This window comes from Gallinula chloropus (genome assembly GCF_964237585.1).
Source record: "Gallinula chloropus genome assembly, chromosome: 5".
Taxonomy (NCBI): domain Eukaryota; kingdom Metazoa; phylum Chordata; class Aves; order Gruiformes; family Rallidae; genus Gallinula; species Gallinula chloropus.
In genome coordinates, this window is record NC_140090.1 from 72,814,068 (window position 1) to 72,842,056 (window position 27,989).

Below are 27,989 nucleotides of genomic sequence, written 5' to 3' on the forward strand. Positions count from 1 at the left end.
GTGGTGATGGGACGAGAGCCACCGCCGTGGAAACCTGCACGTGGCTTTGCAGATGTTGAGCAATGCTGGCTGCACCTCTCAGCCGTGGAAGAATGTTACATTTGCACAAAACCAGGGTTTGGGTAGATTGTAACTGATTATTACGTCACTTTGCACGATGATAAACGCAGATAATTAACATCATGTGTTGGCTGATTAATAACACAGCGAAACAATATGGAATTGCTATCGGCACAGTAAATTCCAGTAGGATGTGTGAAGTTGTCTGCCCCCATATGATTAATAAATGTATTAACACCTTACAACACATTGTATTCTGCAACTATCTCTCTCCTGACACAGCCCCTCTTCATCCTCAAAAGACTACCTAGAACTTCCCAGTAACTTGCAGCTGAGTGACCAAGCAGCCCTTTCAGAAGCAGCAACCCTTAAAAAGCAAGAGCAACTTTATTCTGTAACATTTTTCCCAATGTGGAAGTTTTACTTTTCTTCAAATGAGCAAATTCTGCTGAACCTCTGGGCTGTTTCTAGAAGCAGCAGGAGAGGGGAGACGCCTTCATGCCTGGTATTATCACTGAGGGGTTTTCAAATATTTATCCTAGAAGATCTTTTTAGGAAACATAAAAACCACAAAACCTATTACCACTGCTCACTTTTAGTCCTGGAAGACCTGAAGAGAATGCCTTTAAGCCCATGTCACCTGAAGGGTGACCAGTAATTTTTTTAGATCACCTATAGTCATTTTAAATGTGACATGTAAGCAAACAGGTGATGGTGTAGCTTCTTGTTGCAGCGTGCTGCGGCTTGTGGTTTCAAAATTTTATTTCAGCTGGTCTCCAGGTAAGTTTTGGGCTATGGAGGGTTCCTGGCAGGTGTTTAAGTTGACATGAGCTGAAATTCAGTGAATACACAGATGTAAAACCCAGCTGGAAGAAGGCTGCAGGACCCAAAGCCTTCTCACACTACCAATCCCATGAAGTAATGTGCTTGGAGGCAGGGCCAGTGTCAACTGGATTACGTGCCACTTTGAATCGCTCAGTCTGCAAACTGGGTGTGTGAGAGACAAAGCCCAACAACCTAAACACACACGATGTGATTAGCTAATGATTAACGTGCTCCTCACCATTTTGTTTCCTGCCACTGAATTTCCAGCTCAGCATGGGAATGCCAGTACCTTTAGGTTATTTCCCTGGCTCTCAGCTCACAGAACATTCCCGTGCTGCACTCACTCATCACTGACCACTGATTTTCCCCCTTGAATTCCCAAATATGAGTCACTCTCGCTACCACTCTCAGCACCCTCCTCCAGCAGGAAAATGGCAATTTTCCAGGAGAGAAGCAAGTTTCAGAACAGAATGAAAGCAATGGTAAGAGAAGCCTCCAAACTGGCATGAGGTCACTGAAGAAAAACAAAAAGCCCATTGTACAGCAAGCACAAACCAGACACGCACCCCCTGCGCTTCCTCTCCAGGACAACGCTACCGAGAACTGGGCTTGATCGGGTGAGCTCAGCCAGGAAAGGATATCTGAGCTGCCCGTGTCCACCCTGAACCGGGCCAGAGACAACTCTGTGCAGTGCAGCATGTCACTCAGTGTCCCTCCAGCCCTGGGTACCCAACCAGAAACCCCTCAATGTGGCCAAGCCGTCAGCAAATGGGGTCGATGTGGAGCGGCTGCAACAGAGGCGAGCAGTATCACCTTGCACACTGCAGAGAGAGCGAATCTGTGGCGAGCTGGGGACACCAGCAGCTTAATTTATGTTTTGCCTCAAATTTTCTGGTGGCTTCAAGAGAGCAATGTCCTTGTGCTCACTCTGTAAAATCCAAGAACTGATTTCAGACACATTTGCATCGTGCTATTGCTTACAATGAATGCGATCTCCAGCATCACATTCCATATTACAGATTGCTTTCCCTCACAGAACATCTGCTGGCAACACCTCCATCACTGCTGGCACAGGCACTGCTTTGTCAGTGCCCCACGCTATGGAAAGATGTTGATGTCCCTGTTTGGTGTGAAGGGAGAAGTCATCCCTCATGGCCTGCAGAAACACATCTGACCCTCAGTCGCCCTTCAGGCAGCACCGTCATGAGTAGGCATTAGGTGATGGTCCCACTTTGCTGCGGGGAGCTGGCTCACCCCAGTCCTGTGCTGCTTCGGAGTGCAGGGTCAAAGAAACTTCCTCAGCTAAATGGAATCATTCAGTGTTTCAGGCCCCGTTAGGGGACACACTAATATTTCCAATGATCCTTCCTTGCTGGTGCTCCCTTCCCAGTGCAGGGGCTAGAGAGAGAGTGTACTGAATCCTCAGCAGAAGGCTTTAACCGCAGGACCATCTACCTCCAGATTTGGGGAGCTGCCTGTAACCTGAGATGCCCTGAGGGCTTTTTTGGTTTGTTTCCCAGGGACAAGCAGCTGTCCCACATACGTGTCTCGATGTAGCCAGCCACTTCCCTCCTGCAGGCCAGCCAGCAGGTTGTGCGAGGAGCTTGGAGCGTGCCGGGCAGTTCCTAGAAATGCCACTGGAATTTCAAATGTTCCCTCTGGCCCCTCAGCGCTTTCTAATTTATTTTGTCATTTAATGAAAAGGAGAGGCCAGCCAAGGTTGATGCAAATCCTTCATTCAGCAAAAAGCACCTCAAGTGAAACCGCAGCTCTGCTCTGCAGCAGCGAGGATGCAGGGTGGCCAGGAGCCCTTTGCTGCTCACAGCTGCTCAGCGCCTCAAAGGCCCCATCTCACAGCTCTTCAGGGGGCACCAAGCCACTGTGGTGGGAGCAGGGCTGGGCTGGCAGCAGTGTCTGGCCATGTTGAATTTTCCATCCGCGAGTGCCTGGGTCAGTCTGTGCCAGAGAACCGGCTTCCATCAGAACCCAGCACTGCAGGAGTCAGGCTGTTGGTGGGAGTGCTAGGCCCAGGGCTATCAGGGGTGCTAATCTCGTCTTTTAAAATGCCAAGAGTTGCTGTTATGATCATTGAGGAGTTGCCCCAGAGCCCTAGTCACAAGCTGCCAGCCCAGGGGTCTCTTCCCCAAAGGACGTAACACCTCCAGCACCAAAGGAAGCAAAGGCCCTGTGTGGGACCAGAGTTCCACCCTGTGAAGTCTCCTTAGACTCCCCTTCCCAGTTTGGCTCAGTTCTTCTATCATGACAAGGAAACAGAGTTGACAACACAGATTAAAGGAGATAACCCCCAAGAACACAGCCCACCAGGCAGTTCCCATGTGGCCAGAGAGCCAATGAGCTGCCTGCACGCCTGCCCTGCCTTTGGCCCTGACACTTCCAGCAACGGAGGCCATCAGTGCTGAATGATCAGCACCAGACAAACACTGCTGCGTGACGCAGTGTAAGCATACACCATCCCAGGCAGCACTGTAGATTAATTGCAGGGTTTGTAATTGCAGGCTGGAAACATGAGACATGAGCACTAAGGATGCTGCCCCCTCTTTCAGCAGCATTAGGGTTTGCATTGGCCAAATAGAGATGGAGACTCTCTTTCCCAAGAGCCTTTGTCTCTTATCTAGACAGCATCTACCTGGAACCACCATAGCATGGTGCAGGCCTGTCTCCAAAAGCCATAGGAACTGCAAAACAGCTCACACCCACACACAGAGAAAAAAACCAAGACACCCCACAACAGAAATCCAGAGTAAGAAGGCTTTTGACCTTCCTCCACATGGCAAATGTTCCTTGTAAAAGTGAAATCCCCAAGCCCTTGCTCCAGAAGAGAAAAACACATCAATCAAAACCTCCATCTTTTGTAATCCCAGAAGAAAAATGACACAAAGGGAAGAAAAAGCTTGGAAGAGTTAGAGCACATGCCTTCTCTGCCCTCACCTTCCTGTGGAAAGGACTGAGTTCTTGGTTGTGTGTTATGAAACCCATTCGGAAAGGGCCACTGCGTGTTTGTATTTCTCAGCCATGTCCTTTCCCACCTGAAAACGTAGTTCTGGCAGGCTGAAAAGGTCTTGTATATTTGCCCAGGATTTCTGGGCACTTGACCATCCCAAATCTGTGCAGGGATCACCTCCAGTACTCAATGGAGCATCAGTCTCAGCATGCCTGGGGTCTGTGCAGGCAGTAAAGCGCAGCAGCCACGGGGTGTGGGAACAGGAGCTTGTCCACTGGCCAGTTTCCATGCAAACTGTCCCAGCTAGGGAATCCCTGAAACTCCCTGTCTTTGAGTCACTGGCACCAGAGGTAGATTTGGGATGTAGTTGTTGGAGGAACCGGCCAGTGATGCAGGTAGGGTGTGCAGGCAGGGAGATGAGAGCAGATGACATGCAGCCAGGCTGGAGAGGGCAGCTGCGAAATCCTGGAGGACAGAAGTGAGCTGTGGGTTTTGCAGGGCAGAACAAATGTCAAAATGCCACAGAAGATATTCCTGAAACGAGGCTGTCCACAGTGGTCATCACTGAGCTACATCCAGTTTTCCTCCTGTCTCTGTTTCTGCCTGTGCCTATAAAACACAACATAAAGCTGCAGTTTAAGCCCCACCAAGGGCTGTTGGAAAGATACTGCCACCATCTGCCATGGAGGTGGCACAATTTTTTCACCCAGGAGGAACTCATAATTTCAAGTACTTGTTCCTCAGCAGCCCCTACAGATCAGTTGCACATTCCACACCAGGACTCATTTTGCCAGTGTAACCTCATTTACATGTTAAATGCCCTTAAACTGATCAGATGCCCCACAGAAATTCTGACCTTCTGCTCTCCACTTTGCCCCCCTTGTCTTTCATCTGCTGTCCAAAGCCTATATCATTCTTCACTGGTGTAATTCTGCTTCCAAGCAATTGTCCTTGTGCTTCTATTTATAAAAGTAAAGGTGAATCCTGGCAGCTTAGCATTTCTGAGAAACCCCTAGCAGTGGAGAAGAGAACAGGGAGGAAGGAAAACTGAATCATGAGTAGCTATAAACGGCAAGAGGGGCTGGGGTGTGGGAAAAACCGAAGTCAAAACCAGTAAAACTGGAGTTCTGTGCTGTAAATACATTTTTGGTTTTGGTGATTTATTTTTTTTCTTTAAAGGTTATTCCCTGGCATCAGACAAGTGGCAGCAGCACCTGCTCTTCCTTCAAGGCCAGCTGAGGCACAGAAATAACTCAGAGTTACATGTCTGGTCTCTTGGGCACCATGATGAAACACCCATCACCGTGATCCAGGCACCCTGGGAGTTTCCATCCATTTCTCTTTGTCTTGTTTAACTCCTGCAAACAGCACTTGCTGCTGGGCAGATTGCAAGGCTGGGAACAGCACAGGGGTGTTTCAGCGTGGCAGCAAGGAGGCAGGAGGATAACTACACCTACAGAGTTCTCCCCACAGGGCACTCACAGACTGCTGCATCCCCAGCGGCTGCAGCATCCCCAGGGGCTTCATGGTGTGCCTGCTGGTGTGACCTGAGCCAGAGTTCTTCACCTCAGTGAGCAGCCATCCTGGGTGCTGGGCTCCTGCTCACCTTTGCCTTGTGTTTGCTCCTGGTGCTGTGCACTGCGCTGCTGCGGCCTCACCTCGAGTACTGGGAGCAGGTTTGGGTGCCACAGGACTAGAGGGACACCAAAATACTGGAGACTGTACAGAGGAGGGCAACAAGGATGGTGAGGGATCTGGAGGGAAAGACTTATGAGGGGAAGCTGAAGTCCCTCAGTCTGTTCAGCCAGGAGAAGAGGAGGCTGAGAGGAGACCTCACTGCAGTCTGTGGCTTCTGGATGAGGGGGGAGCGAAGGGGCAGGCTCTGATCTCCTCTCTTTGGTGACCAGGGATAGAACCGAGGGAACAGCATGAAGCTGCATCAGGGGAGGTATAGGTTAGATGCTAGGAAGAGGTTCTTCACTGAGAGGGTGATCAGGCACTGGCACAGGCTCCCCAGGGAAGTGGTCACAGCACCCAGCTTGGCCAAGTTCAAGAAGCGTCCAGATGAAGTACTCAGTCCCATGCTCTGACTTGGCTGGGCCTGTGTGGAGTCAGGAGTTGGACTCAATGATCCTTATGGGGTCCCTTCCAACTCAGGAGACTCTATGATGAGACAATATGAGTCTGATTTCTGACAAACAGCCTGGGATCACAGACAGATCAGTAGCAGGCAAAGGTAAGACACTTGCTGTCTCCAGTAGCTGTAGTAATCAGGCTGCGTGTGTGAATGAACCTCATGGGCACGAACTGGAAGACACTGAACTGGGACATGAGAGCCAAAGTGACCAGTCACTGATCATTCATTTCTATTGTTCTGTAATTCCCTAATTAAGGACCACATTTCTGCCCCCCAGGGCTGTTGGTCCCTACCCTAGCTATGCTGCTCTGCCCTGTCCCACTGACACTCTCCCTGCAGAAAAGCTAGAAGGAATGAGCTGTGCTGTGGGTGACCACGGAGGTGTTTGAGAAACACCAGGCTCCTGCTGAGCCGCAGAGCTCAATTCCTCAGACGGTCGCTGGGTAGCAGCACAAAGAACCGAATTCCAGCTTTAGCTCCCTCGTTCAGGCAATAGCTGCGACAAGGAGGAGGGCAGAGTGCCAAGCAAATAACACTGCTTCAGGAGCAAGTGAAATCCAACCTGTCTTTCCCTGACTGAGGAAGCCCTGCTGGGATAAATGCCCCAACCCACCTCTTCTCTAAAAGAGGAGCTGGAAAGCAGGTGAGATACTGCAGCGCTGCATTTGGGGAAGTCTCTCTCGGAGCTGATAAATCACTGAGTAATCAAAAAAGAATCAATCTTCTCACAACAGATTTCATCAAAATCTGTGAGACTACACACAGGAAAATAGAGGGCAGCCAGGAGGGGTGGGAGGCAGCAGGGGTTGGTACCTCACAGCAGAACCTCACAGCCAGCCCCAATCTTGCTGAACTCAGCTCCAAAGTCACCCTGGTTCACATATGTGTCCTTGCGTCACCTTTTCCTGGGGTGCATGGCTGGTGTCTTTTTCCCTGAGCTGGTGAAGTTTGTTATCCCCTCTTCATCCTTAACAACCAACACAACGTACAGAAGGAAGAGTGAACAAAGTTAAATACCAATGCCAAGCACAAAAGCTTAGGAGTTTTAAAATCTGTTTGTTTTATGTAAGTACTTATTGGAAACTGGCACAAACAAGTCACTATCTGCTCTGAGATACCAGAGCAGATGTGACAGAGTGGAAAAGCCTCTCTCCTGCCAAGGTATTTGCTGGAGAGTCGATAACAAGGTGCTGTCGTACAACAGCGGGTAAAGGTTCAGAGTAGAAAGGGGAACTGGAGAAGGAATCCAGGCGGCACAGGGCCCTGCCATTGGAGGCTACTGCAGCTCCGCTGAAGGGAGCGGGTAGATCTAAGTTCAGGGGGAAGGCAGGTAGTGCTGTTTTCCTTGCTGTGAACAGTGACGGCCACTCTTGTCCCTCCATTCCTGTTCGGGTGCTGTAAGCTCTTTCTAGCTGTTCTGTGCACTTCTAATGAGAGATCAAGTTCAGCACTCCAAACACGCATTTATCATCTGAACAAACACATGAAACTTAGGTACAAGAGCTTCGACTCCTGACATTTGTACTGAGAAACTTCCAATGATCCCTGTGAACCCCATTCATCCCTGTCATTCTTTCCCCTGGATGTTAATACTGTCAGCTTTTTACAAACACAGACAAGTTGGAATGGCAACAAACAAATACAATTTCAAATGGCATCATTTCACTGTGAATCCTAAAGATCTAAAGCAGCCTGTGCCCCACCACCCAAATAAGATGCTCTTACTTGCTTTGGTTCTGAGAGATGCATCTGGTCTGCTGTAGCTAAGGGAGGATGGGAAAATTTGGGCTGCACACTCTCCTTCTCAAAACTCACCTGCTTTTTGACCCCTGCCAAAGAAATATCACCCAAAAATTATTCAACAGACACAGCAAACACATCAAGGCAATAACTGCATCTTTAGCCTGAGATGGTAACAAGTCTCCTGTGTAATACCCACAAAAACATAGTCTCAGGAAAAAACAATCTCTAATTGCTTTAGAGATGTATCTGAAGTCACATTATCTTACAAAACAAACTTACTTAAATAGCGATGTATCTTAAGAGCCTTTACTAAGCACACATGAGTAGGCAGGTTTGATCAGGTGAGAAATGCTTTAACCTCAATGACACCTCAGTTCCTTTCTCTGCTCCATGGACAGTTCATACAGAGGTTTGAAAAGAAACCCAGCACCTTGATGGTCCCTTTCACCACCCGCATGTTTTTACCCCCCTTTCCCAACAGCGTTGCTTTTAGTTCATTTATCTGCCTGCAGGGATGATATGTAATCGGAGCAGGAGTCCTGACGGGAAATACAAAGTGATTCTTCAGAGCGGGTGGCTTTGAAAAACCATTCTGGGCACAGATGAAGCAAGTGTTGGAGCTGCCCCTTCCGTTCACTTTGCCTCCTGCCCCGAGCCTGTCAGCACTACAGAAACTGGAAGAGCCTCCAGGATGTTCACATCTTGCCTCAGTAACATCCGGTGTTATTTGTGTCAGCAGGCGAGACTCGTTTGATGTGACGGCAAGGACACGGACTGACTCATGCCCAGGGGACGCTGGGCAAGTCTGTCCTTAACAAGGCCTAACCACCCCCTGCCTTGTCAGGCTGTTGGCTCTGACAAGGCAGCGCCTTCCCTCCAGTTGCAGCCACCATTCTACACCAAAGAAATGAATCATTTCACTCCTGCACCTGTAACAGCAGTGCTGACAAGACTGAAAAGAAACACATTCACTCCTTCATTAAATAGAGTCAGTCCTAATTGATTGCACCTATGTAATTACTGTTTGCTTATATTAAATATCAGCTTTTGCATCCTCCTAGGTAATCTAAGCACTTTCATCCTGTTATTAATCTTCCTCCTTTACTAGTCAGAACAAAAATACTAGTTTCTCCCTAAGTGTGGATTCTGAAGAGACTTTTTTCCATACGAATGAGGACAAATACCTGTAACATGGAGATCTCCTAACGTGAAGGTGGATGAAATGCTGCAGAATGAGCCTACCCACAAAAAACAGCTAGTAGAAATGCAAATAAAAACCATGAAGAGGCCAGAAGGCTGATGCAGGAACCCCTAACAGCAGTGTCGGCAATGGGAAAAAGAGCTCAGCAGAGAGATAAAAATGAAATCCAGCACAGAAGCCACCCTGTTTGCCCACCGTAATGAGCCTGTCCCCCAGCGTCAGCTCCACATCAGGGCAGTATTAACTCTGTCAGCCCACCAGATGCCAATGTCAGTGTCCTCCAAGATACATAATTTCTATTGTTTGTTTGAGAAGGAAGTTTGCTTTTAAAAGTAAAAACAAACAGAACCAAACCCAAACCCACAAAACAAACCCAAGCCATCATTCTGGAGGACAGGGAAGAGATGCATAGGATGAGGTGAAGAGCCACCCAGGGGCAACTGGTGTCTGGCACCTACCAGCTGCAGTGTAACAGTGTGAGAGCCCACATGCACATTAATTTGCAGGAGGAATTCTTGTAAATACAAGATGATGTCAGAATTGTAAGATTTTTGACTATGGGGTCCTTACTCCAGGCACAAAATTAGTCAGGAAAAAACCTCAGAAAGCCAAAAAAACATGCAAAATTCCTCAACAATTCAACTGCTAGAAGCATTTGCCTGCCAAACAGAATCCCCAAATTTGCTCTGACTTGTAGAAGGCATTAATTCAGGCTCAGTATTTGTAAGGACTGTAGAAGATACTGTTTCACACACCTACTCCAAAAAGGAGTGGAGTCTTAGGAATGAGCATGCCAGTCCCAGACAGTTCTTGCCATAAGGAGAGCTATGTATGCATTATGTAAAATAAAACCAGCACCATATTTCAGTGAATGTATTGAAAGATTTGTGAATCAGTATGAGAACTTTCTTTCCATCAGAGTTTGAGACAGTTACCCCTCTCAGAGGACAGAAATAAAACTAAGTGACTTCACATTTACAGAGTTCGTCATTCAAAGACAAGGATCTGTTTATAGTTACACTGATCATTAAAGAAATGCTGTCCTGACAAAAAAAAAAGCACTGAAGTTTTTGGATGAGCTATTCCAGGAGGGTTGGGGGATAATTCTTTATGCATGATGCAACTTTTCTAAGTCTTAGAAGTTTCAAATTACTTTTATTTTAGTGTTATAATTACACTAGAGAGCCTGCACGCAACCACATACTTCAGTGTCATTTAGTACCAGGCAGATACCAATAATGTGCTAGGATTCAGGGGAAAAAAAGTGCAAAATGAAACTTACCTTTCTACTGCCAGAACTAATATTTGCCTTTCTTGGTCTCTCAGAATTTAACAAACCTGTCCACAGAACCCCACAAACCCAAATGCACTGTAGGAGACTACATGAACAAGAATCACTTCTGTGTTTGACCACGTGCTGAGAATTTCCACTACCTGGACTCAAGAGCAATCCTACCCAAGCAACACACCCTGCACGTTCACCAAAGGTATCACAGGCAGGTTTCTCACATTAGCAGCTTCCATATGGAAAAAACCCACGTTTTTCTCAAAAGAACACACAGGTTTCATATAGGCTTTTTATTTAGAAAAAAAAAATAATAATAAAAACCAGAAAATCTTGAGTGGAATGTAGGTAGCAATGTCTTTTATAAAAATCATTCCCCAAAGTGCATATGCTGCAAGAGCCTGAGCCAATCCTCTCTCACAAGGTAAATTTTGTTTACAAGATTTAAATCACAATAGCCGGTTCTGCCTCATGAAAGGAGCTTCTCTGAAGCCTGAACCGACAGCATGTGACACAAGATTTGTATTGGCTCCTTTACTACAGTAACTTCTTTTCAGAAATGAGTAACCTGGAGGTGGTTTCATCCCCAGTGTTACACCTCTGAGCACCTCTGCCATCTGAGGAATATTAAGAATGGGGAAAAAGAAGTAAGATAAAATAACCTGAAATATGCATTTGCAAAAAGTTGTTACAGGAAAGGGTAAGTAGTAGGTATATGAGAATGCAAGGTGCCTTTTATGTTTCTCCTCAAATTCAGCTCTCTCAGGAGAATGGCAGCTTAGTTCTCTCTCCAGAAAGCTCTGTAGAAAGTGGAGTTAAATAAAATTCACAGGAACTGGCAATTCCCGCTCCAGCCTACCTCCTTTGAAATACACATTCCTCCATATATTTATTTACACCTACTGCCCTCAGTCATCCAGTCTCTAAAATGCTTCTCCATCAAGCTTCTGGCTTTCCAGTCACCAACATTTACAGTGGGGATGATTTTCTGCGGCTTCAGCCATTGAACAAAACGCTTCATTTCCAGGTAGCTGCTGTGTTCACTGTAAGGAATCCCTGAAATGAAACAAATCACAGCGATCCATCAGTCTACTTAGCTTCTTGCCAAAATACTTTTGCAAGCCTTCCAGCTCAGAAATACTTTAGACAGTATTTTTTTTAATTCATACTGGAGAGCTAAAGTTTATAGCCAAGGTAAAACAAAAATCCAGATATTCCTTCTGGAAAAATTACCTTGCATCAAGTTACCAAGTCATTCATCAATGCAAACTGAGCAACACTCGGTATTTGTTTAAAGCAACGTTAAAATTTTAAGGAGATTCAACTCCAACCACCAGTAAGAACTGAGAAGCCCCACAGTCTCTCAAATAAGCAAAGTACAGAATGAAATCTTGGCTCTGGAACTGCACTGCCACCAGCATCAGTCAGGCCAAAACTTTACCCACGAAGCCTCTAAATATATCAGAGAAAAGTATCTGCAGGAGAAGGACAGGAGCAAAACGTATGCAAAAACCTGCATTTCCAGTGTTCGTGATTACTCAGTTCGTTGATCCCTCCTGGAGAGATCCATCTGTTCACTTGCTCAATCAGTTATCAGAAAAAGCAGAGGTTACAATGAACAAGTGGGAATTTCCACAATAAAAATATGACAGCCATCCACACAAAACTGAAGGGACTCCATTTTTACCACTCTCGTACCATATATGGTGATATTTCCTCTTGTCTGAGGTTTGATATCCACCACAGAAAGGCATGAATCAGAGTAGGTCCACCCAGTAGGTTTGAAAGCCAGAACTTGATCAAAAGTCTCAGAAAACTTATTCAAGTGATCTTGCAAACCCTGCAAAAAGAATATAGATACACTGAATCCTATCAAATAGTGCATTAAAGTTTGAAGATGTCATGATGGACAAACTTTGGGCTAAATTTTATTTTCCCATTTTGAAATTAACTTTTTAATTTTAAATACCATCTGCCTTGAAATTATTAATAATGGATACATTTGCAGCACACCTTGTATCTTTAATATTTCAACTGCTTCATCTGAATCAGCGTATGTTGACAGCTACGCATTACAGACCAGAACACGTAAGGCATCATCACACCTTACAGATGTTGCCCCTTTATTTCCTCCTCTCAGCTGAAGGTCAGCACTCCTGCAGCTGGGTGGTGATAAAAGATGGTGAAAGCCTGCTTCTGTGCAAAATCATCAGGTGACATCTGCTTATGCCCAGATGTGCTCAGAGATTAAGTTAACTACCCCAAAAAACACAGCAAGCCAGTGCACAAGTTGAGTATTGCTCTGAGCACTAAACCATGTTTTACCACATCTCCATTCATAATAGGAAGGAAACCACCTCTCATCTCTTCATTCAGAACAAAAAAAATTAACTAGAAAAAGGTTCCAAGTTGGCTAAATTAGTCTTTGATATTGTTTAAGCTAAGGTTGGGAAAATAATGAGAGGGAAGTATAAGGAATGTACAATCCTATTCCTGGATAAGTGCAATCAGTGTTATTTCAAAACATAATGAGGAAATCAATTTCATGTGTCATAAAAAATCTTAAAGGCACATTCTCCATTAGAAAGCCCTACGAGATTATAAAACTCAAAATCATAAACTATTTAGTATTTCTCTTCCTGCTGCAGATATAAAGGCTGATTAACAAAGGTGGGGAGAGGGGGACAGATAGGCTGTGATAGAACACTAACTAATCTGTCAGCTACTTGAAAATTATTGAGGAGGGAAGGAGAAAGCTCCCTGCAACACTGCCACATTGAATAGCACCTTCCATACAATGTCCAGTAACAACATACTGAATACTGAACCCATCAAACAGGGAACATTAAAACCAACAAGAAACTTCACCACAACATGATTCATTCAGCAACAGGAATTATGGCTAGCTGCCATGCCTAGATTAAAGATGTAACAGTCTAATTCTCCTTCAAACTTCATTATATGAAGATGAACGTATCTTAAGGTAGTAATTCACATATTTAGTCCGCTGCTTCAATGAAAATTAAATACAGTACTTCAAATAGCATTATTTTTATATTAAACAATGCTAATCTGCTTTCAGATTTTGTTATAAATCAAGTGTGCAACATTCACATTAAGGATGTAATTTTAATCTCAAAAAAATTTATTGGTGCACTTCAGTCACAGGCACTTTTGACAGCTGCCCCTCAGTGCGAGCAACTAAGCTAGTACTAAGCTAAGCAACATACAGACCTGAAGACCCCTGTCCTCTGGAAATCGCCCACTAGGTACTCAAACAGCAGAAGCCTCCATTTTTGGATTGGAATCAAAGCCTCCAATCTTTGATTGTTACAAAAAAAATGTTGCAGAAGAAGCATGCATGCATTTTAGGACAGACTGCCTCTTCCCACAAAACAAATTGCTGCACTGTTCATTTACAACAAATCCACTTTAAATACACATTCCAATTTCTTCTTCTATTTCTTTAGCCAATGCTGTTCTAAACCTTTATCCTTTTGAAATGGAAAATATATTTCATTGCTAAACCAACTTCCTTCAGTCACCACGACAGCCAACTACAGTATCGCTAAACTCAGTGGTAGATGCAACCAGATTCCATTAGTTCACAGAAGACTCAAACATCATTAAATAGCTAATTCAAAACCAGCCCTAACACCACTTAAACCACGTGGCTTATTCAAGAACAGCTATGCAGCAGCACACACAACAATTCTTGTGTTTTCCTGGAGTAAACCCAAGTATTGCAGTGAAGTACCACATCTCTTTGAGGTTGTAGGGTAGTTTTTTTTTTTAAATCTTTCTTTTTCATATATCAAGTCCGCTTGCAATATTGCAGAAATCAATGCTTCCATTATTTTCAATAATAAAAGTCAAAAGAATCATGCTACAGTTCTTAAAACTATCAAGCCTGGAGCACAGAGAGATTTGTTTTTTCTGTTAGTAAAGAGTGTAACAGGGAGAAAAATGGTGCAAAACCGTAACTTCTAGGAGATACTATAATATAACATCAGGGTTTGGATGTTTGTATTCTACTAAAAAAGGCAATTGACAGGCAAGCTCACAGATGGACTCAACTTACTAAATAAGGACTGAATCTGAGTTTTTGACTGAGAATACTCTCCTAAGGAATTAATGGATTTGTAGGTTTGCAGCTGAAACTACATGAGCAGGAAATGAGCCCAAATTAAGAAGTGGGATTGTGGTTTTTTGAGTAGGGCTAGGGATCGAGTCAAACAGAAGAGGTAGGAGAGACCCAGAAGGTTTAGTGATGAGGTTTGCTAAGAAATTCTGGCTTTCCCAGTAATGAGCCTGTAATTCCAGACAAAACCTGTATAATCCAGCAGAAGACAAAAACATGCAACTGAAGATGATGACATCAGCATTTACATGGTCTGTAAAAACAGGATGATATCATCCATCATTCTTTAACCAGAAAAAGATTTCAAGTGAAGAGATAATTTATTCTTAAAAATATTGTCTTTTCTGAGGTCATGTTTATTGATTCTGCGGGACCAGAAAGAACATAAATGGCCATAAAACCTCATCTTTAAGCACTTAACTTTCTCCACATTTTACTGATACTTCACTCCACCCAGGCATTCATCTAGCTACTGGCCTCATCAGATTTCAGCACCCTGGAAGTCTACCTACCATACCTAACTTGCATGGACCCAAAATTACTAATGACAGCATGAGACCACATTCCAACAACTTCACACACGAATTCAAAGCCCCAGTACAGTGGGCCATGACTCCTGTCCCCTAGACCACCATGCCTTTAATTTTTCCTGCCCTTTCCAGGGTCCAGGTATCGCTTCTGGCAAGGCTGTAGATTTGTCTAGAAACTCCTGTTCTCAGAGATGAAACCCTGCACATGAAACAACTGCTTCTCTCTGAGAAGTAAGTCTGTCTAGACATGCTTGTTGTATAATCACAAACTTCTGCCTGAAAATCCAGCTACGTATGGCATACACACCAGGACACATAACAGCAGAATCACATAACAACCCAAGACTAAAATATATTACTGTTTAAGACAACACATTAAAAATAAACCCATACACATTTCCATTACTCATTTTCTGTCCCACCGTGGAAAAGATTAAAGAACAACATTAAAACATTAAGATATTTTGTTCTATCTCCTGCAGCTCCCATCCAAATTGTATAGCCTTTTTCTCCTTTTTAGGTCAGCTCTGACCTTGACTACTCCAGCAGCTAAATACCATCTTGCTCCAAAGGATTTGCTTGAGATGGCACAGCAGGCCTGAAGCAAAGCAGGAAAATGAATCCAAGTCCATAAGGCGTAAGTGACCACTGTTTTTCTTCCAGGTTACTTTTAATCTAGAGCCTGCTGCTTTGCTCTAAGGCCAGTCTGTATTTTGTAGTGTATTTAGAAAAACTCATCTCCACTCACCTCCAACTAGCCACCTTTCCTAAATAAGAAATTCCCACAAACACTCCCAACAACAAAACCCCACTGTCTCAAGTCTCAGCTGAAATGTCCATTTGAAATCAATTTAGATGAAACAATGAGTTAAAAATAAACTGGTTTACTTGCTTTTGCTACAGATACTAGAGAAGATTGTGTAGAAAAACTAAAGCATGTGTATGTATCATTTACTCAATGTGTTTATTTGTTTATCTGTTTCTGTGTGAGTTTTCATTGATTTTCAAGTACCCTTATCCCCATGTAAATCTTCAGCATGGGAGAAAGATATGATTATATGGAAACATGGAGCATCCTGATCCTTTTTAATCAGACAGCAGAATGGAAGTCGACCATGTTCAAAGGCTGCCTCAAAACAGAAAGACTCATAAACATAAAATCCCTTTAGTATTTCCCTACATCACACCAGGTAAGAGACAGGATGGAAACAGGGGCTCCATCTCACAATGTATCAATTGCTAATAGGACAGATCCTGCAGTCATGATACAAGTGTATTCAAAAAGGCCTGCAAAGAGCAAGCCTCTGACAAACCTCATCTTATCCTGCACTGAACTGGAATTACACTTTCTGTGCACCATGTTTAATGCTTAATTGCATTTCATTTTCAATGCAGTGCTACATGTCAAAACTTTACTAAATAAACATGGTCTGACAAGAGGTTATGAAGTACCAAAGACAACACTGTTGGGAGGAGTGAGGAGTAAGATTAGCCCACAGGTTAATCAACAGAGGCTATTTTCTGAACTTACCTTAAAATTAATTTGCATCATGGGAAGAACATGAAGCAAAGTACCATCCCAGTTCATGCTGATTAGGGAATTAACAGCTGTCGACTCCAAGCACTGCAGTGTTTTGTACTTATCACGGGACATACTTGCTTTTGAACCCAGAACTTCAGCAATTGCTTTAAGATTAATTGGGAAGAAATCAGACAAAGTAAGTTGTAAGAGTTCATTTTTTCATTATTTGTTTGTTTTGCAGATATTCCTAATTGTTGCACTGGATGATTTTTACTATTTTAAAAAATCCATATTCAACATGATACAGTGTTTCATATTCAAAAAATTAAGAACAGAAACCTGTAATTGCTGTTAAGAAGCCCTGCCTTCTACATTTTAGCACCAGAATTGTATATGAGAATTGGAAAGAGAAGGAGAATAAAAAGACACTTAAATTCTAAGTCATATTAATTTTACCAAGGTGAACTGGTATTTATTTCCAAGCAGCCAGAAACATGTGCAGCATTTGGAACATGTGACAAACAGCCCACATTAAAGACAAACTAAATTTCAGTGAAAGTAAATCTTGCCTTGATGAGTTTAAGTATTCTCAAAAGCAGGAACAGTCTGCCTGCCTGCTCTAGAGTATACATTTGGACAGCCATACATTGATTCCTAATGCTGTAACCAAGTGAAGCATAGCACACAGAGTTTTCATTATATGTGAGAAGATATGTTTTGGTTTAGGGAACGTCTTGTTAAAATTTATTTCATCAAAACTGATTGCTATAAATATTTTGGAAAAAACACAGGCCTGGAAGGTTTGCTGTTTTGCTGTTATCAGAGTGGAATACATACATCCCTTTGCTGTTACTTGACAACATGAAATTATTAACACCAGAAGAGTCATAAAGTCCTCATTTACATTTTTTTTCAACTGTCATTAGCAATTTCCTCACCACAGTCAATTAAATCAGCTCATTCATTTAGCATCCAAGTTGGTCTTCTGTATATTCAGTGAGGTTTGTAAACATGGCAAAAAAATATTTCTTTCAGAAAGTTAAAATTTCTTGATTAGAAAAGCAAAAAGCTAGCAGTAAGATTATTAAATGCATTTAATTTCTTTACACAATGTCTGACTGTCAAGACCAAGAAACCCTTTGCATCTAAAATAAAAAGGCCTTTTAACACTGATGTGGGTATTTACTCAGTTACTTTATCCAGTACGCTTTTTTTACATACCTAAAAAAACTTTTTCTTTTCCAATGGAGTAGGTGCCACAGACAACTAGTGTACGTGGGTTTAAAGTCACCATCTCAAAGGCAGTATTGACAGCAAACTGGATAACTTCTTGTTGAGAAGGAAAAGTGTATTCAGGACTACAGTATCTATGGCATGGAAACAAGATACACACTTCGTTACACAAGATGGAAGACATCTAAATTTACTAAGAAAGCCCTCAAAACTGTGTTTATACAAAATAATTAAGGAACTTACCCTTCTTCATAATTTCAGCCTATTTGAAACCTGTTTACTAGAAACCACTGAGGTACCCAGGTGAAACTGTTGCAATAAAATTTACATCAAGTGTATCAGCCTTTTCTCTCCAACCATTCACTTGTCTGACACTGACACTCAATTCTGCAGTTTCTTCTCTATAAATACCAAATGCTTTTTCAAGCTAGATATTTGTATCACTTACTAATTACATCCTTATGTCTATTTTTTCTTATGCACACAAGCCATAACATAAGGCATTATTCATTCGCAGAAACATATGGAACAGAATTAAAAGACTGCAGCTGGGCATTAGTCATCATGCACAGAAAAACAGTTTTATATACATGAGTCAGAGAAAGGTCTAATGAAAACCTGGACAACTGATTTAACCATTTGGCATTTTTTCCCTTTTTAAATCCCCCTCCCCCCAAAACACTTTTCATAACAGAGTTGAATCTGCATAAAACCAGTGCTCCATGAAACTTCTTGTTTTAGACCTGAACACTCAGCATACAAGTCCTGGCACCCAGAATTTGATACCACTTATAAACAGTAAGTTTATCTCAGCATTTTTTCCACCACCCACTTTTATTCTCTCATGTAACAGCATAACAGATGAACAAGCTAGACACACATGAACTTTTAATAAATATCTGGCTTTATTCAACACTAAATACAGCTAACAAATGTTAGAAGATAACATCATTCATACTTATATTTACTTAGTTTACTAAGACTTACTAAACTCAAAAGAGGGTAATATTGAAGAAATAAAAAATTAAGCAAAACTTACGTGGTATCAAGGTAAAGGGTGTGGACTTGTTGGGCAATCAAAGCAGGGTAGCGCTCCATGGAAGGATCTGCCCTGAAGTCTCCTGTGTGCAAAATAACAGTTCCACTTGGCAGACTGAAAAGGATCATTGTGGCGCCTGGACAACTGAAACAAACAAAAACCCCACACAGATCCTGTTAGTTCTCTATACCAATAAACTGCCTTGTGAGACATACCACCCTTCAGTAGCAGGAAGGTGTGCAGAACAGCTTTTTAAATCACAGCTACTATGCAGAATGATTTAGCTAGAAATTCCTATATTCTAGAGGAATTCTAAAGCTAACATTCTGGACACAGAAAACTCAGACTTGAGTTCTCAGCTGAGATGAAGGGAAGAAAAAACCACACCAATAATCCAGCATTAACTCATTAACTGCCTTTTTGGGATGCTCTGTCACCTTCTAGGTATGACCAAGATGCTGCCTCAGTTGCAATCTCTGAGGGTCTATTACTTGATTTAAAGGGGAAACAGCACACCAGAGAGGAGCAGCATTCTTATACAGGAGAAACAGAACTGTCTTATTGCAGGTGCATATTCATTCCCCCATGACTTATTGAAGCATTGCTTTTTCAATTCTGTTTTCAGATTTTAAACATTATCCTCCATCCAGAATTCCCTGGTTAGAAATACAATTCTCTTATAATTGGCCAAAGCGAATCCATTGCACTCTCTCCAGTTCCTCACCAAAGCTGTCTGAAGGGCAAGTGCTCAGACTGGCAAACCAGGGTGGGACTATTTTGGACATGAATCATCTGTAGAGGGTAAGTGAAATCACAAAAAAGGAAAAACTGGCATGAATCAGACTTAAAACGACAGAACCGGTGAACTCTCCAAAAAGCTGAACTTTGTACCTAAGGTTTATATGCCTTTTAAATTAAAGCAGGAGATCAGAGAGACAAACAGGAAAAGTGTCCAAATTACATAAGCAACAAGGCTTCCTTCATTCCAAGAAAGGGTTCTCAGGACTTCATGGAATCTTATCTCTCCAACTATAAACAAATCCTAAGATAAGTAATATTCAAACCAGCTGCGACACAGTGCTGGGTTTCAATACACACTTCAGAGAAAGGACTTTTCCTCTAGCCCATATCCAAATAAGGTACCAAGAGGCAGAACAGCAAGAGCTGGAAGTCAGGTGCTACTAAACGTCAAATCCAGCGTTACCACACAGTGCCAGTGTAACACTGGACAAAATCTCACCCTTTATCACCAAACTGAGTAGAAGTCCTGCTGCACATTTCAACAGGCTTTTCTTCAAAGTTCAATCTTTAAAATGTTGGCTAGGTTTTGTCTCTCCTGGGATCCAGAAGATCGGAGTACCTTCTGTTGAAGCTACAGAAACCTAACATACCTGATGACCAAATCTAAGATGTTTCTAACTAGACACCAAAAAGTGTCCAGACCACTATAAAAATCATTCAACCTCTCAACATGAACTTATGTGTGATTAACACTATGTATTTGTTACAAGCAAACAAAGTTAAAATTATAAAAAAAACGAAGTTTAATTTTCAAAAATAACTCATCTATTTCAAAAACTACCTGCAAGAAATTCAAGTTCCTACATGTCTAATTCACTTCTGTGAAAAGGCATGTAACTAAGCCAACTCAGGCATCTCAAATATTTTTAACCTTATTTTTTTCAGGTTCTGAAACTATAAGTCATGACAACATAAACTGTATCTCTACAGCTATTCGTGTTTAATATTATATATGTAAAAATATTTCACAGCAATGCAATGATACATACTGATTGGCATCGAGCAGCAACACTTTGACCCCATTCACTATGCATTCTGTGTCCATCGGCAGCACGTGGACATACTGCTCTCTAACCCGAAGTTTGCTCTTCACCAGGTTGGCAGTTATCTGTAAGAGAGTAAGGATTTAATATGGAATAGGAACAAAATCTAAAAAAAGCTTTTGTTTATTTTAGAAACAAAGGCTCTCAAAGCCAGACTGTCTGGCTTAAGAAAATGTATAATCAAGCCCTGGGTATAATCAAGTAGCATTTCACCTCTCAAAAAGCACACTGGAGAACAGCTGTCTTAAAACAGAAAACTTTTAAAAGTCTGTCAACAGGTTAAGGATTGGAATCAAAGAGGAGGCAAAAAAGGGGAAATAACATCTGTTACAAACAGTCAAGTAAAGATGAGGTGGACAGAGCCTTCTGAAGAAACAACTGAAGAAATTTCCAGGCCCTGGATATTATCACCGAGGACTGCAGTCATCCCACACCTACTGGAAGGGCAACACAGAACACAAACATTCCAGGAGACTTTCAGAGTAAATCAGAATAGTTTTTTGATACAGGTTCTGGATGGGTCAATTAGGCAAGGTGCCGTACCATGCTATGAGTAAAGAGCAGTCTTGGCCACCCAGCAGCCTGAAGGACAGGACACACAGGACCGGACAAAAACAACAACATTTACTGAATGTGCAAAAGAGACAGCTTAAAGTGCAATCTAATTTCAGACTTACATCACCTGATTAGAGTTATAGAGAAGTTGGAGCCAGATTCTTCTCCATGAGAAGAAGCTACAATCCCAAGAGACATTTCAATTGAGTATTAGGAAAAAAAGTTGAGAGTGGATAAGCACTGCAATGGGTTTCGAGGAGACAGAGTGGCATCTGTCCTATTTTCAAAATTTGACCGACAAAGGCTCTCTACAGTCTGATCTAACTTTGAAGTTAGATCAACAATGCACAAGAGATCGAACTACATGATCTCTAGAGAGTCTTTTAAACCTGATTTTTTCATGGTACCTAGACAGAGAAGTTTCACTCATCATAAGTTAAATCAGGGTAAGTACCTCTTACAAGGGAAATCCAGATTCCCTATACATATCCATTGTGTCTAACTGACCGAGCAAGGGAATATGTGATCTACTATTTACTTTCATCAGTATAAAAGCAATTATAGTTTTAAATGGGTTTGGTCATATCACAGAATCACAGGATGCTTTGGGTTGGAAGGGACCTCAAAGTCTATCCAGTCCTAACCCTCTGCCTTGGGCAGGGACACCTTCCGCTACCCCAGGGTGTCCAAAGCCCCATCCAACCTGGCCTTGAACATTGCCAAGGATCCAGGGGCAACCACAGCTTCTCTGGGCACCCTGTGCCAGGGCCTCACCACTCTCACAGAGAAGAATTTCTTCCTACTATCTAATCTAACTCTACCCTTGTTCAATTTAAAGCCATTACCCCTTTATCCTATCACTACACGCCCTCGTAAAAAGTTCCTCTCCAGCTTTCTTGTTGGCCCCTCTAGGTACTGCCAGGCTGCTAGAAGGAATATAGCAATCTTCAAAAACCTTACCTTATTACAGTAGATTGGAAATGTGAAGTTTTTTGTTAGCCCACAATAGTGATCAGAATGAAAATGTGTAAGGAAGTAAGCTGTGCAGCCTTCGATTTCTCCATACTGGAAGGCATCAACTGTAAAACCAGTTCCTACAATAAAAAGGGAAGAGAAGCCAGTCAGTAAATAAGCATAGTTCAGAACCAGTTTCTAATTAAATTTTCCTTTTGTTCTTTTTTTCTTTCTTCCAAATTAGAAGGGGATACAGTTACAATGCCTACAGTTGAAGAAGCCATTTAAAGAATAGCATGGATTGTACATGTGTCAGTCACAAATAAGATTTTTCTGTTATTAAAATAAAAACTCTAAGGATTGTCCACACAGACTTCTACAGGCCTCCCAAATACCTGTTGTTCAGCTGTCATCCCACACAGATGGCAACTGGTTAAGTAAATAAAGAACATTTATCTGCACCCAGCTGGTATTTTTGAAGATTAACACAGATGAAAAATTTAATGCCAACATATTAACACAAACAAAACAGGTAACTACATCTTAACAAAAGGCATTTTGCAATAAACCCACGTTTTTTTTTCAATTACTCTACATTTAATATTCCTCTCAAAACATGCTACCATATAATTATCAAGCAAGCAATCTGGGGTATTTGAATATATCTGCTGAGAAGAAATGTGACTGATTTGCTGTTATAGGCTTTCAGTGAGGTGCTGTTTGTATAAAGATGCTGCATAAAGACAGCTGCAGAGAAAATCACCCTTTTCTCTGAAAATGTTTGTTTTGTTTTTAAAATGCAAACATGCCAACAACAGTCCTTTTACAGGGGATTATAGTTTCTTCACACCATCAAATGTTGGACAGAGCTGATTAACCTGGTAGCATGCAAATATTTTTCATTTTATGTTAAGCAAATCTCCCAAATTTTCCAGAACTAGGAATAAGAGTATTTACAACTCAAAAGTAAAAAAAAAAATTAAATCACAGCAGTCTGCTAATTAAAATCACAAACCAAAAAATCCCCAACCGTTTGAGAGGTACAAGACTCAAAACTTGAGGGAGGCTGAATTACACAAGGCCATAAGAATAGATACATATCATTAGCAACATATTTAAATATACTCCCAATGCAGCAGTAACAAAATTCAGAGCCGAGGTAATCTAGGTAACAGCAGAGCAACTCCAAAATCGCATTGTAGGCACAGGAATCTGCTCTTCAAATTTATTATATATGGAAAATTCTCTCAGCCCATGAAAGCCATGATACTGGTATAACCCCACAAAGACTTACAGGTCAGCCTTCCAGTAGCAGCTTGGCATGCAGGATGACTAATATATTTCTATCTGGCTTCCTCAAATATCTATCTAATACTAAGACAGTCCTTTAGTGGTAAACAGAACTGTGAGGATTTGAAGCTTTTTAAGCCCCTGATCCATCATCCTGTATTTTATCCAAGTACTTGAGGAGGTTCTGAGAAATTCTTGGCTGTTTCTTTAGTTAAATTCTTCTGCTTGGTTTCAGTTCTATGTTTTCACAGTTGTACTTCATATTTATAATACTCATAAATTTCAAAGACAAACTTAAGTCTTAATTTGTGTAATTTCGTGTAAGGAAATAATTGCTATTAACTCCATTTTCAGGCACAACTAAGCCAATGTAAAACTTTAAATTCAGGAATTAGGAGTAAAATTAACAGGGGATATATTCAAAATTATTTAAGAAAGTAAATCTATCTTTTTTATACTGCTTATATTTTCCACTTGCCAAAAACATGCACAAATCAGTCCTTAAAATCATTTTCCAGAGATAATTATTTCACTGTACTTCACTGAGGAAGCCATTTCTGACTCCAGTTCTGCAATCAACCTTCTTCAGGAGATCTGCACCTACACAAGATTTTATCAACTTAGATGCAGGAAAGAAAATGCTTTATAAGCTGCATGCTGAATGGTTATGAAAAGTGAAGAATACTAAAGCCTAAAATTAGGGGGGGGGGGGAGAGGAGGGAATACAACATTAAGCCAAAAATAGTTAAACTCTACAAAAAGCAAGAGTTCTCTCTCACCTGGTATTTTCTTGTAGAAAGGACAGTGTTTTTTTCTTGTTCCTTCACCTGTAGTAGACAAGTCTTTCATTTTTTTTATCCACCTTCTTTGGCCACCAGAATTTACAGCTGAAAAGGTTCCATTTGTATTTGAACTTTCTGTAACTGCTTCTACATCTTCCACAGACCCTCCAGCTTTCCTTTTTTCCTGCCTGGGCCTCTTTCCATTGGGACTTACTGAACTTGGTATCTGCTTTTCCTCGCTCAATCGAGCCGCTACTTTGCTCTCCTCTTTTACTTTGGGCTTTAGCCCAAAGAAAACACCAATGTCCATTTGTTTGAGTTCTTTGGCAGAAGTGGATTTGGCATTCATACTTGCTAAAGAAAGAGATGACACTGCTTTAGAGATGGGGCTGGGAAAGCACACAGCAGCTGTATTAAGATTTCCTTCTTTCTCTACTACTGATGGCAAACTCTCCTGGTGAGCTGTTTTTTCAGTTGCATTAGCAGTCATTTTATCTGCCTTATCTAAAACATTACTTGGGTCCCTTAAAGTGTTAGTTTTATGTGTCAGAAAAGACCCAACACCTTCTCTGACCAGTACTGATGATGTCTCTGTAAAACTCACGTATGCAGAATCCAAAGCACCAATATCTTCTGCTTCTGTGTTATCTGCCTGAGCACCCCAAGAAGTCAATTCCGGCTGTTCAACCTCCTTGCTATTAAAATGAAAAGATGACCCACTGGTTAGTGCCTTTTGCTGATGCTGATTATCTACATTTGTTGAACTACAGAGCTTGAGGTTTGGGTGACTCTCAGAAACAGTTTCCACACTATGATCCAGATGGTTCAGTGTATTAACTTCCTCACAGTGTTTTTTTTTAATTACAAAACTTCCCATGGGACGCTCACACTGAGGCTTCTGCTGTAAAAGGAGTCCATCAAATGTTTGTTCTTCATCTTCAAGGTTCTGGACTTTGAATAACTTATTTTGTGATATTTTTACTTTCTTTTCCTCTTCCTCAGTTTCCTCTTCACTTTCCTCAAAAGTGCTCAGTGGAGAGTAAGAAATTTCACATTCACTGAAGTCTGCTTTTGACTGCAGTAGACTTGGCTGATTTGTATCTTTCTGACTATGCAGATCTTCTCCTGTTCCACTTTCTTGAGAAGATACAAAGTCATAAAATTCAAATTTACAACTATCACCTGTGGTCTGGGTGAGTTGAAATGTCTGTTGAGGGTTTTTAACATCTGCAAAAGATGAACTACTGTTGGTGGTTATATTTGGAGACTTTTGTGACGAAGTCTGTACCATCAATGCACAGTCATCATTTAGGCCTTTTTTTACATTATTAGATGGTTTCTCATTCTGTGAGATTTCCTCTACATGACTTGGAGAAGAGCTGGGCTCTGCAGCAGTAGAACATGTCATCTTCCCATCCAAAGCATGTGTTGAAGAGTTTATTAGATAATCTCCTGCCCTGCTTGCTGCAAGTAGAAAATGGCTGTAACGCTTGTAGTGGGATGGAATGGTGGATGTGCACAGTAAACCATCAGCACACTCTGAAAACAGTTAAACAGAGAAATAACATCAATATCTTTACAAATATAGCTAGCCTAATTATTACAATAAAAATCATAGTGACACACCATTCAAAAGCTTTTGCTTATAAATGCAGCTCTGGGAGGACAAGGCACAAGTAAAAAGCCATTCTCAAACCACCAAGTCTTCTTGTCTTGAGCTGGCTAGAAATGCAAATTCTTCCAAGCTAAAACTAAACAGCTGTTGCTAATACCCAAATTAATACAGCCCTCTAACAACAGGAGTGCTTAACCCTGTTTCAGTACTGTGCTAATGTAATCGTATGGCTTCTAGTTTCCAGTTGTCTCACTCAGAGTAGTACCAGAAAAGGCCAATAGACATGTTTCAAAACAAATCTCAGTTCTGCATCATCCTGAAATTCCATTTCAAATTGTCTGCTGGGATACACATAACATGAGAATAAACAGTCATGTCTTATGTGAAAAAAGTGTTCAGATGCTGCACATCCCCCCCCCCCCAAAAAATAAAAAAAATGAAACCTGTTACTGTTCCCTAAACCTTTACTTTGTTGAGAGTTTCCTAACCTAACTTTCTACCATTTTAAGGTGAACCAATCAGGACTTTTCACCTGTTAATTATGGGAGTAAGGGATGGAAATGAGGTGTTAACACATCTGCCTTAAATTAAAGCCACTGACAAAATTGGGATTAAAGGCCTCCCATATCATTGTTATGAAGAAACATCAAGGAAAGTTAGAGAAGAATGACAGTGACTGTATTACCTAAACAGCCTTTAATCAAGTTTCCTGACTATAAGCTCTCTATTTTTCAAAAGCTATAAAGTATATTAAGAATTTAAGATGGATACATGCATTTGCTCAGACATGGTATTTCCCCACATGAAACCAGCAATTGGAATGAATTGGTTTTATTCCTCTGGTACAGAAGTCAAAACAAAACTGTTACCTTATTATATGTACATGTTCATGTATAATTCTGTATAAAACTTCTGAGGCATACTGGATCAGGGGCTAACATTTCAAATGATTTAGGTTATCTGACCAATTTCAGCTTCCAACCATCCAGAGACAACTGGACAAGTCACATAGCAACACGAATACAGAATAATAAAATTTATACCCAAGGAGAAAGGAATATGGTGTGAAAAGTAGCAGCCTCTTAATTGAAGAGGGATTTTTTCCTGACACCAATTTAGTAACTGAAGAGGTTCCATTATTTCAAGATGGTTAATTGGGCACCTTCAATTTGGGTTTGACTTGATGACCTCGAGGTCCCTTCCAACCCTTACAATTCTGTGATTCTTCAATGAACTATTAAAGCTGGAGCTTAGTAAGTAATCACAAATCTTTTTAGCTATTCTACAAAGCTCTTAGATTATGAGATTTTCATGGTTTTAAAAAACCACAAAAAAACCTCATATAAAAATAAAAGTTAAGTGATTAGTAATAACATTCTAAACACCATACCAACTACAATCTCAGATTTTGAAACTAAACATGAAAACCAATGTTTGTAGCAACAATAGGTGAGAAGCCTTTTTGATTTTTCTCTGAAGGCTTCTTACTCTATTCATACCTTTTTCAATGCATCCTGGAGTATCCAAGCATTCAGCAACATGCCATCGAGGTGTCTGGACCAATAGCAAGGAGAAAGGCATCTGGCAGCTGGGACAGTAACCATCATGAACTGGCTTTGCATTTGGGGAGCTCTGTTCCGTCAGGCTGGTCAGGCTTTCCTGGGAGTGCACACTACTGTCATCTTTACATTGACCTACATCCTCACTTGGCCTTGATGTCTGCTCAGTTTTCTGAGGTGCAGCAGTTTTTTCTACGGATTTTTTATTCCCATTTCTCTTTCTTTTTGGCCTGCACTTGCCACCACTTACTTTCCGCACAGGTGGCGAGATGCTCTCTGAACTACTCTGACGCTTTTTCTTCCTAATGGACCTGTACTCCCAAATGTCCTCTTCCAATAAAGCATCTTCAGACATGGCCACAGATTAAATAGTCTCCTTGCTTTTAAGCACCGGGTCACAAATCTACCTTTCCTCCCACTAACACGCTTCCTCTTCCCTCCCCCCTTCACTACCTGAAGAAAAGCAGCTGAACTCCATTTTAAAAAAGCATCACTAGGCCACAAACCAAACAGCAGTCCATGGCAGGGCAGAAGCATGGTGGATCCTATCCAAAAAATAACTCAATGGTCGGCCCCTTGGGTATTTGTAAGTACTCCTGCTAAACAAAACCCAAGTCCGGGAGATGCAGGACTCGCAGCGCGAGCCATGACCTAACGCGGCCTTGGAAGGTGAAGCCGAATTAGCCCCGCTCCCGGATCGCCACCCCGCCGT

The 27,989-nt window shown here is 41.8% G+C and overlaps 1 protein-coding gene across 2 annotated transcripts; it reads right to left on the reverse strand.

Annotated features, from left to right (window-relative positions):
* Positions 1 to 10,489: 10,489 nt before the first annotated feature.
* Positions 10,490 to 27,632, reverse strand: DCLRE1A (DNA cross-link repair 1A; the record flags this gene model as incomplete). Of its 2 annotated transcripts, XM_084264877.1 has the most annotated exons (10): positions 10,490 to 11,269; positions 11,912 to 12,053; positions 16,416 to 16,570; positions 17,628 to 17,773; positions 18,679 to 18,822; positions 20,469 to 20,587; positions 22,038 to 22,171; positions 24,101 to 24,839; positions 24,912 to 25,642; positions 27,218 to 27,632. In XM_084264877.1, 10 exons carry the CDS (start codon positions 27,630 to 27,632, stop codon positions 11,103 to 11,105), a joined length of 2,892 nt encoding a protein of 963 aa, XP_084121003.1. In that variant the 3' UTR covers positions 10,490 to 11,102. The 2 variants fall into 2 exon arrangements, with proteins under 2 accessions (XP_084121003.1, XP_084121002.1); XM_084264876.1 differs by having other exon boundaries at positions 24,101 to 25,642.
* Between the last annotated feature and the right edge of the window lie 357 nt (positions 27,633 to 27,989).